The 14,322-nt window shown below is 43.2% G+C and overlaps 1 protein-coding gene across 10 annotated transcripts in view; it reads left to right on the forward strand.

Annotated features, from left to right (window-relative positions):
• ANGEL1 (angel homolog 1) overlaps window positions 1-14,322 on the forward strand; it is a gene marked incomplete at its 3' end in the record, with an annotated part of 174,234 nt that overhangs the window by 112,548 nt on the left and 47,364 nt on the right. The window contains exon 12 of one of the 10 annotated variants that reach the window (XM_080395979.1): window positions 3,187-3,350. The exons of the other annotated variants lie outside the window; for them this stretch is intronic. Within the exon in view, the coding sequence (XP_080252105.1) occupies window positions 3,187-3,350 (164 nt within the window). The remainder of the gene's footprint in view (window positions 1-3,186; window positions 3,351-14,322) is intronic. 10 annotated transcript variants of the gene reach the window in all.

The following is a 14,322-nucleotide window of genomic DNA, read 5'->3' on the forward strand; positions in this document are numbered from 1 at the left end:
AGCCACGCCTGTCAAAAAGAGAGTACTAGCTGTGGTCCAAAGCATGTGTGGTTCTCTTAGGTCAAAAAGAAAATGTCTGGGGAAGTACTATATTTTGATTTTATTTTTTCTTCCTTGCATACAAAGAAGGTACATAAAGTCTTGTTTCTTGAATGTAGTAAGGGCAAACAGAAAGCAGTGGGTTTTTTTGTCCTGATAGGACTGGCTAAATCCCAGCCGAGGTCAAAGCTGTCACCTTTCTCCTCGGGCCCTCTTCCTTTGCTTCCATGATTATCTTCAGCCGCTGCTAGATACATCTCCACCAATACAGGTTGTAACTACTACATTTCATTTCTCTTGGAGACCTAAGCAAGAAGTAACTCAGATTCAAAAGATTTTTCCCTTGTAGCCCACCATCTTGGATGGAACATGTAAAGGTGACAAATGTAGCATCATCCAGGGTTAGGCTTGGAAACTGATGGTTGCCAGCAGCCTCAAGTACAACATGGTGTATCATGATCTTAAACCTTCCCAAGAACTGTTTTGATACCCTAAAGATGAGAATCTTCACATTGCCCCTATTTAGTCAATGGTGGTTGGATTAAAGAGCACAAGATGTGGCTTGTTGGACATGGATACCTTTCAGAAAGCAGGAGACCTCTGCACTTTTCTGTTCACAATACCAGAACTGCTTGTGAGGATGGTAGTACCCATGCATAAGGAAAGCAGTTGTGAACTCTGCGCATCTGTGTCTCTGTGTATATATGTGTGTGTGTCTCCATTTCCAGCACAGGAGAGAATTCAACAATATTTCACCCAAATGAGAAATGTTATTCTGCAGATTAAAGCCACGCAGTGCCTGGTTTTGTCTTTATTTATGCTTTTCTATTTCCTTCTCTGCTGACATGGGTGCACATGCCGGGAAGCACTGAAGGACATAATTGGCGTTGTGAAAAATTATTGGGAAGCCAGGACGTTCCCTTGCAGTGATCCCCCCCTTCTCTTTCCCATCTGTCACCATCTAATGTGACAAAGTTTTTATCGGGCATTGAGGCAGAGGAGATTAAAAGTAAATACTGCAATCAGGAAGCAGCTGGGGGGAAAATGTAACACATTTCACACTAAGCTGAACAGCTCATCAACTTAGCCTTGTATATCTACAGCGGATGAGAGGGAGGGAGGGCTGAAGGGGGATGGTGTGGCTCAACATGCTCCTCCACACTGGGAGGCTGAAGAGGATCGTGTGTTTTCCTATACAAATAGGACTCGTGCTTTCTGGCGCTTGCTTTGGGAAAGAAAAACCCCCAGGAGTGCTGCAGTTTTGCACTTGTGTTTGTAACAAGCTTCTGTAAAATGCTGTTTTCATATATTTTTGGTCTCCCTTCCCAGTTTAGTGATGATCTAGGGTAGTGTCATGTCCTATTCAGCTAGGAGGGCTTTACCAGATGTGTAGCTCTGACTGCTGTGGGCTCCTGTCACACCTTCCCTGGGGAGCCGCAGGATGTAAAGTTTGTTGGCTAGATGGAAGGCACAGTCTACAGGCAGATACAGTCCTGTTTTAGGCTCAGGAAGCTTGACGCTGAGATTTTTGGTACGCACTGTGCTGTGCGCTCTTATATTCTGTCTAAATTGATTTGCCTGCAAAGGGCAGGAAACTTGAAAATTTTGTGCCGTGTTGCTTTATTCTTATTTGTGTGTAAAAACTAAGGTATTTGAGCACTACCAGTCATGTTCTCTTCTTGCAAAGCTTTTAAAAGTCTTTCTTTTCATTTCCAAAACTGCTGCTTGTGACATCTTTTTTTCCACAGTGCTGACACAGTGTAAGCTCAGTGCTGGTGAGCAAGAGTAGACTGATGCATGTGGAGGGCTGTCAGAATCTTCTCTTTATCCTTGGGAGAGATAAAGCTGTGGAAAGTGATGCAAGTTTCCCTGTCATGCCTGCCCCTGTGAATGTGTCTGCTTCTATGGAGGGACAGGATTCTCCTAGATCAGGAGAATCTGTCTTCAGCATTTGTTTGGTCCTTGGCTTTGCAGCTGAGTGCCAGTAAAAGTCCAATCAGTGTCATTTCTGCTGGCATTTTTTCTGAGGAAAGCTATTTTGCCAGGAAGTGGACTCTGACTCTGTTACTTTAATTAACTTGGTATGATTTCCTTAATTTACAATTACTTTCTGGCTTTCTTGTCACCTGTTCTTCAATTTGGATGACAAGTCCTGTATTGTTAGCAAGTTTGCTAAGGATAAAAAAATCATAAAGTCTTTCCAAGTATTTGCTGAACAGTTAGATCGAGCAGTGTGTCCTCACATGGGATGAACTCTTTTTCGTGTGCTTGGTAATCTTTCAGGGTTTCTGAAAGTACAGAGTTTGTTTCCATTCTAGTCTGACAGCCATGGTTCTGAGGTAAATTGTATTTTTTTTTTTTTTTTTGGTGGCCTTCAGTTTCCTAGCTGTTCTGGCACAGCTGTGGCAGGGAGCCGCTGGGGCTGGTGGTGTGTTGCTACGTGGTGCTCTGCGCTGGTGGTGCCAGCCTGAGGCCATCCAGTTAGAAGAACTTGGTCAGGCTGTGGAACACATTGCTAGGAGAAACTGCATCCCAATGTCAGACTGTCACTATGGGATGATTCTGTTGTTCCTCTAAAGAGTCCAACTGACAAATTGTAAGAATGTCTTAATGTCTTGCTATTCTACCAGCATGCCTGTTCCTCCTTACAAGTATTCATGTTGGCTTTGATCTCATGAGTTAGTCATTCTTAGTCAGTTATAAAATCCACCGAATAGGACAGTTATGGAAGTGCATACTTTGTAAACACTTGTTTGGTAACAAAAGTGGAAGCTGTAACATCCTAATTTATAAAAAAAATCCTGCCACTAGACTGCCAGGGATGTGTATTTTGTCTGCTTAACAGCATTTACATTATTGGCTAGAGACCTCTGATATATCTATAGCTAGCATGAAGGGAATGAGGTAAGGATTTAAAATAAGGCAAAGGATCATTATTATACTTTTTCCAGTATCCCTGCATTATGAAAAATTGCCGAGTTATTGGGATTTTTTTTTCTTTTTAGTAGCTCATACGAGTTCAGTAACTGCTTACTAGTGTTTGGCAGCTAAATTCTGATAACACTATCAGCAACAAGCAAGTACCTGCCCTCATTATGGAGCTACTCATTTGCTCTGCTCTTGATGCACTCACATGCTTTATCTTAGGTCTGTGGGCCTTGATCTGGTCTCCTGTATCATTGTTTCTCCAAACATCTGAAGGCCGCTGTCATCTTACAGACCAGGACTGGGCGTCTTGCTCTTATTCTCACTCCCCTGCTGTTGATGTAAAAGCCAGAAGGAGAGAAAGGAGCCATGCTGGCATGCAGACCGTAAGACACAAAAGGAATGAAAAAAATGAGGGAGGGGCTTGGGAAAAGTGCTAGATGGGCAGAGGAGTGTGTGTGCAGGAACGATCAGGCTGGACCTTGAAAACCTCTAAGGACAGAGATTCCACAGTGTCTCTGGGTCACATGTTCCTCTGCTTATTTATGGTGAAACATTTTTCCTTACATTCAGCCAGAACCTCCCTTCTTGCAATCAATCCCAGAGTGTCTCATTCTCCTGCCATGTGCCTTCATGAAGATCCCGGCTGTATCTTAATAACCTCCTTTTAGGTGTTGGAAGGTTGCTTAGGGTTCCTCTCTTGCTAAGCAGGCCATTTGTGTCAAAATGTTCTTAATTTTCTCATAAATACAAAGCACTTAACGTAAAGTTGAAGATTAAATTGAAGAATTTGAATTGAAGTAAAAATGAGTTGAAATTTAGCCATACAAAAGTTGTGAAAGCTAGGCTGATAAAAACCCCCACAACTTCATCACACTGTGGTGATCCCCTAAAATTAAAGAATATGTGATGTAAGCTTTAGGCTATATCCCTCATCTTGCAGTTCTTCAACACCACGACCTCCAATGAAGATATTTTGAAGATAAACTTCTGACATATCTAGGTATTAGAGGGAAGATGTCTAAGAAAAACTGATGCTCCATTTAAAACCCATGCTAAATGCAGCTATGCATTAGATATGACTGAAGTCCTCACTTAAAATATAGATGACATGGAAATACAGAAATGCTATCGTGTTCACTGAAGTGGGAGAGCAGTCTTCAGAGGAAGCAGTGTCTGGTTAGTGTGGTCTCATGCCCTGGGTGAGCAGCAGGGGCAGGTGTCCTGCATCTGACTGGCCTCAGTGTTTGCTGTTGGGCAATGCTTTTGTTGCGTTCTTCCTGCTGATACCACAGAAAATGTCTAAGGCTTCCTTGTGCTTCAGCATCCCATCTGTCATCACATTCACCATAACCACCTTCCACTGAGACCAAATGGGCAGGACGTTCACAGCAGGGAGAGAGAGTGGGACAGTCCTACCTACAGACTCCTTAAAACCTCACTCACTTGTCCAAAAGATTTTACTTGTATTGGACAAGCTGCTAGAGCTGACCAAAACAGAGGTGGGACATGCATGACTGAGGGATGACTGCGGCTATATCGGCCTGAACATATTATGAAAGTGCTGGATAAATTCTCCCATGTTTTCTGTGTGAATCCCCCTCCCCTTGGCCCAGGAACGCATGGTACATGGGGCCTTTCAGGCTGGTGCTGTCAATCCTGTTGCTATATTTATTTTTCAAAATATTCATGTCTTGAAGAAGAGATTTTTTTTTTCCTGTCTTAACATTTGTCATCTTCCTTTTTTGATCTGATGTTAATAAAGATTATGGCAAACAGTCCATAATGTACTAAAAGAGGAAAAGTTTTCTTCCCTTTTTATTTTTTTTTACTGTACTTACTGCTGTAATATGTCAGTATAGTAATTCTGATAGGCCAAGAAAGAAAAGACAGGGATCAAACCTGAAAGTTATATGTAGTTCTAGCACTACATTGATGCTTTTACCTTCAAATATCTATGAGCTATTTCTTTTTGGATTCCCAGAGAACGCATTTGGATTAAAATCACTTAGGAACTGGGTCTTTCACACAAGCATTGGATTACTTGACATGATTTTGTCTTTGATCAGATTAGAACCAGCACTGGTACTAGAGCCATTTCAGAAGTGATACAGTGGAGAAAAGGTACTTGGGAGCTTGTTCAGCTTACACCCATGGCGTGATAGGAGCCGATGTTGGCATCTCATTTTCAGAGGAAACGTCTTTATTTGAGAATTTCTGCATTTGTTTTTATGCACCTCACTTAACTCTTTGCTGAAGTCATGGAGGTAGAGATGCTTTTAGACTGAGTGGAGAACGTGGAAAAATACTTGAGTTGATTACCTTTTCTCTCAGTTCCCCACTTTACCCTGTAACCCTCATGCCTGGAAGATGTGAAGGCTAGATTCCAGATTTGGGACTCCCTTTTGCTAGTCACTGAGGTGGAGAACAACAGCAGTTGCTGAAGCCAGGCACACACTTGGTATATTTCCTTCCCCACTGAAGTTAAACAGAGGAGAAGGCAACTGAGTAGTTTGCTTCAAAACGTTAGTGCAGAGCATCATGCTGTGGCTAAATATTTGCTCAAAATTGCCAGGAGGGTTGCCAGAGCTTTCCTTCTGTTTCATTCTTCTGCAACCCAGAAGAAACCTGCGCAACCTATATTGATGCCTCTTGATGTTCAACTGCTAGTAGCTTTCTGTTTAATAATATTTTAAAAAAACAGAAGGACCTGATTGGTTTTAGCAGCTACTGCCTCGGGGTACGGTCATGTGAGCAGGCAGGCTCTGCTCCTGGTGGTGTCGTCTCCAAGGAATGCTTTGCTGCAGGAAGGCCTGTCAGTAGTGCCGAAAGTGGCACTTTCCTAGAGTTAGGTGGATGCTTTGCTGCTAAAGATTCTGCCTTTTGGATAAGACATAAAACTGAGGTTCAGAACACTTGCATATTTTTATAAGTGTTCCTTGACTCTCTCCTAGGTGTATTATAAGGAGTGCTTGTGCTTTGTTTGGGCAATACCAAGTACTGTGATGAAGTGCAAGTAACTCGATGGGATTTATACAAGCTTATGAAGCGGAGAATAAACCCCATAGTTTGCACAGTAAATCAATTTGTAAAGCGCTTTGGGATCTTTCTGGATGAAAGGCGCTATATAAATGTAAGCCATGACCATTCATCATTATTGAATATGAAATAGAGATATACACTCTATCAAGCTAGCAGCAATAGGCTTGGGCTCATGATTGCTCACAGGACCCAATCAATCATCAGATCACGACATAATGCAGCTAGAATAAAAAAAGAAAACCCACAGCAAATCATTCCAAGCAATGCAATTAATGGACATCCAGTATAAATAGTGATCTCAGTCAGGGAGACTGGGCTTTTCCTGAACAGAAGAGTTGATGCCAGAGCTATACAGTGTGAAAGAGAGAATTACTAATCTACTGTTAGTGGGGAAAGGAAAGATTCCTCACCAGCAGTACGCCATATAGACATCCACTACAGCCAGACTAAAAAGCCATTGCATCTATGCTTTTCAGAATTGGCTTTTCTTTCCCTGTTTGGGAAATGGAACAGAAAAATGTTAGCCTTTGTTCTACACTGAGTTACAGAGATGCTGTTAGTTTTCTGCACCAAGTTGTAGCCCAGGCACCTAACCCTGTCATCTAACCTTGGTTGTCGTCTGTAGCATATATGGCTCTTGCAATGCAATACGCACAAAAACATGGTCTTCATAGGATGCAGGGACTGGGACCAGATTGTGCCTTGCAGGCTAAGGTGTATGACCTGTTTCTGCTGCTCATCCTTGGAGACACTAACTGGCATAAGCATGCTCCATTTTATGCCTATTAAGTTGAAACGTAGGCTGCTGCAGTACTCTGCTTCAAGAGCCAAGCAAACTGAGGGCTTTCTTCACTTGTGCGAGAGCTCTTTCTGTCTATGTATTTGCCTTATGAGGGAAGGCAGTACCTAGTCTGGTACGAGTTTCCCCTCCTCCCCACTTCAGTTGTGCTGATACCTGTCTTCTTAAGCTGCTGTGATGCTATGGGATATAATATCCTGCTCTCATTTTCTGTTTGTTCACTATTACCTAAGAGAGATTGAAATTTAATAAAATATAAGGGAGGGGGGGTGAAAGTTGGAATAAGAAAGTGGCGGGAGGGGATCAGCTGTCCCGTTACATAAAACCTGTTTAGGAGGAATGAGAAACTCCCCTCAGCTCTTCTACTGCCATGATCACCAAGCAGTAGCCTGTAGATTATATATAGTCTGTAGTGCCCTATATTGTCCCTGCAGCTATCTTCATCTCCAGTACAGAGGTGTAGCCTGACATGTTCTGGAATGATTAGGTGGAGCAGATCTGGTGTCATAGACACCCCTTCTGTGCCAGAGGTGCTGCTGTTGTGATTCAATATCCCATCAGGAGTATCACTGTAGGATTGGGAGATGGAAGATCCTGAACTATCAGCCAGTAGTTCTGGTAAACCTTGTGCACAAGACCTTCTGACAGTCATTAGTGTGGCTGCTTTCACTCGTGCTTTCCTGTAGCTTTAGAATCATGTGTGTGCTAATAGCAGATGAAACTCAGCTACTGCTTGACCTTGTCAAACTGGGGCAAAAAAATCAGTAAATGGAAGGATCAGGTTGGGGAAGTTACAGAGCAGGACTGCAGCTAATTTCAGTAAGGTTTATAGCTTGGTAAGATGCTCAGGCAGTAAAACAGATAGTCTGGTTATAAGCAAGAGGTCAAGAGTAAGTGAATCTCTACCCGACCTGCCCTCAGTGGGAACTGCGTTCCTGCCCCTGGGCTCAGCCCTTCCACACCATGCTCCTCGGTGGAGATGGGCAGGGTGTCTGTGCATCTTCTCTTTTATCTGTATCTGGGTGCAGCTCTTGGTCTCCCCTGCCTCCAAAGGTTGTGTTACAAGCTAACAGGAAAGTTCTTGCAAAGATTTCTGAGACTGGATTGAGTCATGATCATAGAGGGAGCAGCGTGTATTGAGCAATCCATTAGCCTCTTCTCATCAGAGATTAATTGGTAAATGCCCATTTTAATTCTTATCTCAGTAGGTCTCTGAGAACCCATAAAGACAGCAGTTGATACCAAGGCTGATAAATAAAGTAGAAGTATGTTTTCTCTTAACATTTCCTAGCTTTTCTTCAGGAATGAGATTACTTGTGAGGCAGGATCTTGGCCATAGCTTGTTCTTTTGTGTTTGAAAGTGGTGCCATTTCAAACAACCCCTCACACTTACATCAACAATACATATTCCAGCTCTTTCCTGGTTTCCCATGCCACACACCTTTCAGGTACATCTTGGATCCATGCACATGAATCCTTGTAGTTGTTGTTTCCCAACTCTGAAATCCTTATCTTTGCAATGCTACATTGCAATTGCATTGTTATTTCTAGCAGCAATCAATATCCTTTCACTCAGGCTTTTAATAGCTTCTTGATTAATTAATTAGTTAATCTAGCTAATTTTATAGCTTCTTGATTAATCAAGTAGTGTTTTTTGCAGTACTTCTAAATGTAAAGTTGGTATAAGTAATAACCAATAGGATATTATTAATCACTGTTTTTGTTGTAATACTGTTCTAATTGGCCAAATCCTACCAAATAGTTTATTCAGACTGAATATTTTAATACTAGATCTGCCATGGAGTTCTTTCAGTTTGTGTGAGTGGATGTTAGTTATATAAGGTCAGAATAATGAAAACAGATACCATGAATTTATTTTGTTATTACTCGGAAATAATATGTACAAGACAGAGTAACCTGAAAAAAGAAACTGTTAAAATGATCAACTGTCCATTAAAACTCTGCCATGTTATAGGAACCTGCTGGAAGCATATGCTTCTATAGTTATTGTATTCACCTGTTGTTTAGACTGTGAATTCGCCTGGGCAAGGATATATCCTTCCAGAATGCTGGTCCCCTTACAAGATAGATTCTGGTGTATAAGACTGATATATTTAAATAAGTCACCTAGTGAATTTCTGTATTTGGTGGCACTTTCTTTCTTTGGTTAAGATTATACCTGGAAAGCTTTACTATATGCTGCGCCAGTGCTTAGCATGAATGCAACTAATACGGCAGCAGATGTGGACCTTTGTTGGCAGGGCTTGTACCAGCCTGGTCTTTTCCCACTCAGCACAGTTCCAAAGATATTACTGTTTGCGTAGCTACGTTTTGTAAATGTGTCTGCATTCATCACAAATTCCTATCTTACTTAAACTGTGTGGAAGGAAGGTGGAAAGGTACTACCTAACTCCAAAAACAAGGAAGAGAAGTTTTCTAGGCCAGTCAGATCACTAGAAGCCACAATGGACAATCGTGGTGTTATCTGAGTAAATAAAAATGGAAGAATCGCCGTGACAGGATTTCACAGTATTGAAAAAATGTGAAATCCTGCCCAGGGCAAAGGCAGGGCATGAGAGGAAATGACCCAAACTATGCTGTGGTTTTTATATTGCATCTGGAATGGGTTTTGGCTCACTGTGGCTAGCTCTCCAGAGCATCAGCTCAGTGCCCCAAGGACACAGTCATTCTGTTCCTACCCTGTCTTTAATTTAAGTAGCTGCTCTAGGCCATTGCCACAGGTAATGCCCCAACATTGATTGCACCCTTGACCGACATACCTACAGTGCTGGACAAAACGGATCTTGTCTTAGGAGATTATAGAGCTTGGGCACTGTGGAAAATAGAGCAGATAAAGGGGAGAAAGCAGCATACCTGCAGGGTGTTAATCATTTAAAATACAACTCAGTAGAACAGATACTTTATTTAAAGCCTAACAGCTGTGAAATCTGCTCTAAACCACCCACAGGAAAGAGAAATAACTGTGAGTTAAAACATAAATAGTGCCAGAAATCGAATGAGTCAGAGTATAAAATCTGATGATATATACATTGAGGAGGTAGGTATAAATGGGTATGGAACTAGGTTCAGGAGCAATGTTGTAGATCTGTTCCTGGGGAAGTGGTAACATGTTTAGGGCATTCTGGTGGAAAAGTGCAGTATGGTGAAAGTGTTATGGGCTCCTGAGCCACCTTTCTCTGCACTGCTCCCTTCTGTAGTCTCCTCTCCAGAGACCTGCACTATTTTCTGCTACTCTATTGACCAGGCATGTCCTCTTTCTCCTCCTCCTCACTCTGTTCATTCAAACTCAGAGTGACAAGATGAAGGGGGAGTGCTCAGCTCCTGGCCTTTTCTCCACTCCTCACTCCCTGGCCTCTGCTCTGAACCAGGATAGCCTGAACCAGAGAACTTTCTTTTGCCTACAGCTGAAGAGATTGTGGTGCAAGGATGTGTCCCATCTGCTTCCTTTGATTTTGGTAGCACGTATTTGCTCCTTGTTTGCTGTCCTCAGTGGACCACAGATGATCAGGCTGTCCTGCTACCTCTGGTGCATGAGGTCTCAGAGAAGGCAAAAGTTGTGGCATCTTACACAAACATGTAAGGCACGGATACTGCACTGGGACAAAAGGTAAAGTAGGAGGTGAGGGAATACAATTTGCAAATCATGCCTAAATACTCCCTAAATTTTCAGTTGCAAGCAAATCCAGCCACTCCCACAAACCATCTATTTTCTGTTCTGCTCATGAGGTGTATTTACGGCCTTTGAATTACAAATTGTATACTGATTTTGTGATGTTGCTAAGGTATGTTGGGAAGTGAATGTTGTTTTTGAAAGAAGTGTGGGCTAGAATCCGCGTGGCTAGAGCGCAGCTCTGCAGACAAGGACCTGGAGGTCCTGATACACAAGCTGAAGATCAATCAGCGGCATGACTTTGGGTTAGTGGAGGTTGAACACATACTACCTTGCATTAATAGGATTGCATACAGCAAGTCAAGGAGTGATTATTCCCCTCTATTCAGCGATTGCAGGGCTGTACATGGAGTCCTGTGTCCACTTTTGGGCTGCCCCATGTAGGGAAGATGGTGACAAACAAGATGTTGGCAAGTCCAGCCAATGCTGACAAAGATGGTTAGAGGACTGGAGCATGTGAGATAAAAGGAGAGGCTGAAAGACCAAAGTTTATTCAGCTGGGGAAGAAGATGCTAAGGGAGATCTAATTCTAGCTTTCAACTGCCTAATGAGTAGTTGGAGATGACAGAGACCGTTTCTGTTTGGAGGAGCACAGTAAAAGGATGAGGGGCAATGAATACAACCTGAAACAGGAGAGTTAAAACAGCTACAAGGAAAAAGTTCTCCATAATGGAAGTAGTTGCAGAGGGGCTGTTGTCTTCAGGGAGTCACAATTTGTCCTGAGCAGCCTGATCTAAGTTCAAAGCTGGACCTGCTTTGAACAGGGGTTTGGACCAGATGACCTCCAAGGGTCCTTTTCCATCCTAATCACCCTAATTCCGTGCTTCTAGGTGTGATTTGTAAGACAGCTACACTAAATTATGCAGTGAGTTAACTTGGACTGTGGCAGACCAGAATAAAACTAGTTCCTTGCTTTAGCAAGAGAAGTGGGCAGAGAGCCACGTGAAGTTCATGAGTTTTGGTGCTTCAGCTTTCTATCGACCTGAATCAGAAGCACCTCCTGAAGAAACGGCTCCTTCGCACAACAGACCCTTTGGTATTATACCATAGGTGTCTCCAGATAGATGGTTACACGTGTATGAGCTGCCCTCATACACCTAGCTAATGATGAGTCTCGGCGGCCTTCATTAGAACTAGAGGAGGAATGTGTCCCTCTGAGTTTATTTGCACTTGATAACTGCCTGGGAGAACCGAGCAGCATAAACAGAGACTGAAGCCCCTGCTCTGTGACCTGCCCTGCTGAACAGGGAATGCTGTGGGAGCTGGGCTGGCAGTCAGACGTTGTTTGATGCTGTCTTGGTTGTTTTCATGCAGCTTTATTCTGTTGGAGGGAGTATCAGAGTGCCATAATCTGTCTTGAGTTCTGCTGACTGAGAAGAGCTGTTGAAAACAGAAATCCTGAAGGAGTTCCTGTAGTTAGTGCCGAGTTTCAGGTAGCATGAGAAATGCATTTGTGTGCTGTTTTTGTGAGCCCGTTTCCAAATGTTTGCTTGTTTCTGCTCATTTTATGTTTACCATTCTTAGAGTAATCTAGGTAGGACTTGGTCTTCTGCCAGCTATGGCTGGCAGTGCATACTGTGTCTTGGGATATTCAAACTGGGAATAGGTAAAACTTCCCTTGGGGGCCTGTGCTGCAATGAAACACGTCGCCCATAGATACGGTGAGACTTCCATCCTTAGAAGTTTCCAAGACTCAGCTAGACTAAAGTTTCCAAGACCTAGCTAGACTAAGGTAGAGCTGACAAGTTCTCATGGCGGTAGTAGTCCCATTTCATGACTGCACTAGATATCCCCCAAAGGTTCCCTCCAAATGATTTCATGAGCTTGCTGCATCAGGACAGCTCCTCCTTTCTAAAGACCCCTGTTCTCACAGGAACAGCAGATCTACTCACAGGGTAGATGGGTGTCTTCCATCAAACACAAGCTGCAAGGACCTCTTGAGCTGAGACAGGTGCATTGTACTACATCTTGGGGCTGGCCTGGGTTTCCTGGAGAAGGTGTGATGTGAAGGGGCTTTAGATGCTGAATATGCGTTCTGCTGTGCAGCTGCTGCCTTGTGCGTCTCCATGTTAGCTTTGCCTCCAGCTTCTCAGCTGTGTGTCAGCTGTATGGAGCCAGCAGCAGGCTTGGGCATGGCTAGATAAGTCAGTGTGTATATCTTGTGAACTTGCACAGCTCAGCCCTTTCTTCCACCTCACACTGGAGAGTTTTGCCTCCAGCTTAGAACCATCCTCTGAAGATCGAACTGTAGTGGGGAGCAACAATCTATTCCCTGCTGGCAAACAAGAATAATATGAAGAAACTATGGTTCATCCAACCTAACAAAGAATTAATGACACTTGCAGAACTCTAGGTCTAGCCCTGCTGCACTGAAGATACAATATCTGATGGGAATACCCCTAGGGCCTGTCTGCTGGGGACAACTGAACTGAAGTTGATAGGTGATCTCTACACCTGCTTAGTCAAATTGGTGTGGATTCCACTACAACATCCTTCTTTCAGTGGGAGAGCAGCTCCTTATATTTTGTCTGGTGAAGGTAGAGAACAGGTTTAAAATGAGATTTCAGTTGAACTGGTAAAGCTTTATCATGTATACAGGTGATTGTATATTACTTTCAGGGCTTTACTGCTAGGTTTGTATGGATCAAAAAGTTTCACCAGCCACTGCCTGGCTTATAAAAAATTAATTGGTAGGATAAGCTTCACTGCAGTGGTGTGTTGTCAAAGCTGCAAATAGACTTGTGTTCCGCTTCTCTTCTTGGGTTTGCTAGATAAAAGCAAGGAGACTGGCTGACTTCATGCTGCTGTACCCAGACCAGTACAGCCCAGTGAATGTGAGAACACTTACTGTATCACAGACCTGCTTCGTTGTTTTGCTTTTGGACTTTTCTGCATTTTTACCTTATGCAGCTGACCCTTGGGTATTCTGTTAGTATAGGATGTGCCAAACCTTTCCAGGAGAAGCATGTGGTTCTGCAGAGCCACACACTCATTACTCACATACAGTGGCTGTGCACGCACTGGCCAAGTGCTTGCCCAAGTCTCACGCTAGGATCTCTGGAGGTACAGCCCAGTTGTCCATGTTGCACTAACCTGAAAAAATCTTGTTAGGAATTGTTTTCGCTGATCTTGCAAGAACTTACCTGACTTCCCTGAGCCTATGTGCATAAGTACTCTTTCTTTGCCTGTGGACCAAGTGAGTCCGAGTGTGCTTTCCCTCTGCACTGAGCTGTGGAACAGCACATGTGCAACAGCTCTTCTGCTTGTGGCTGCATTGTTTATTGCAAGAACATTCAAATAAAGGCCATGGAAATGTGATTGAATGATTGAACTGAACAGTGCCGTGAGCACTGTAAGTTTGACAGGCTTGAGGTCTTCCTCTACCAAAAAAAAAATAAATAAATAAATCGAGCGTCGGTGAGCCATGGGAAAAAAATTTGTGCAAATATTGACAGGATTATGTTCTGGGAAATGCAGACACTGAGACTTGCTGGCAACAAAACAGTCAGACCCCAAAACTGTGCTGTGCATGGAAACCATGAGGATGTCAAATGCTGACATGGACAAGGGCTTCTTTCACATATTATGTCCACAGGAGTTGGTGCAGGTTGTTTGGGGTGATCCTGTCATGTTAACTATGTGTGTGCTGGCATGGCAGGGCTATGAAGAGATCAGTTTGTGTAGCAATACATGCCGTGCTCACTAAATCAGTAACCACGTTTTGAAAGCTCCCTCCAAGTAATCAGTTCAAAATAGTCTGGACTAAATCACTGCTTGTATGTCCACACTCCGCCCCCACCCCTCAGCTGGAAACCATCTTCTCTCA

This window comes from Falco punctatus (genome assembly GCF_963210335.1).
Source record: "Falco punctatus genome assembly, chromosome: 7".
Lineage (NCBI taxonomy): Eukaryota > Metazoa > Chordata > Aves > Falconiformes > Falconidae > Falco > Falco punctatus.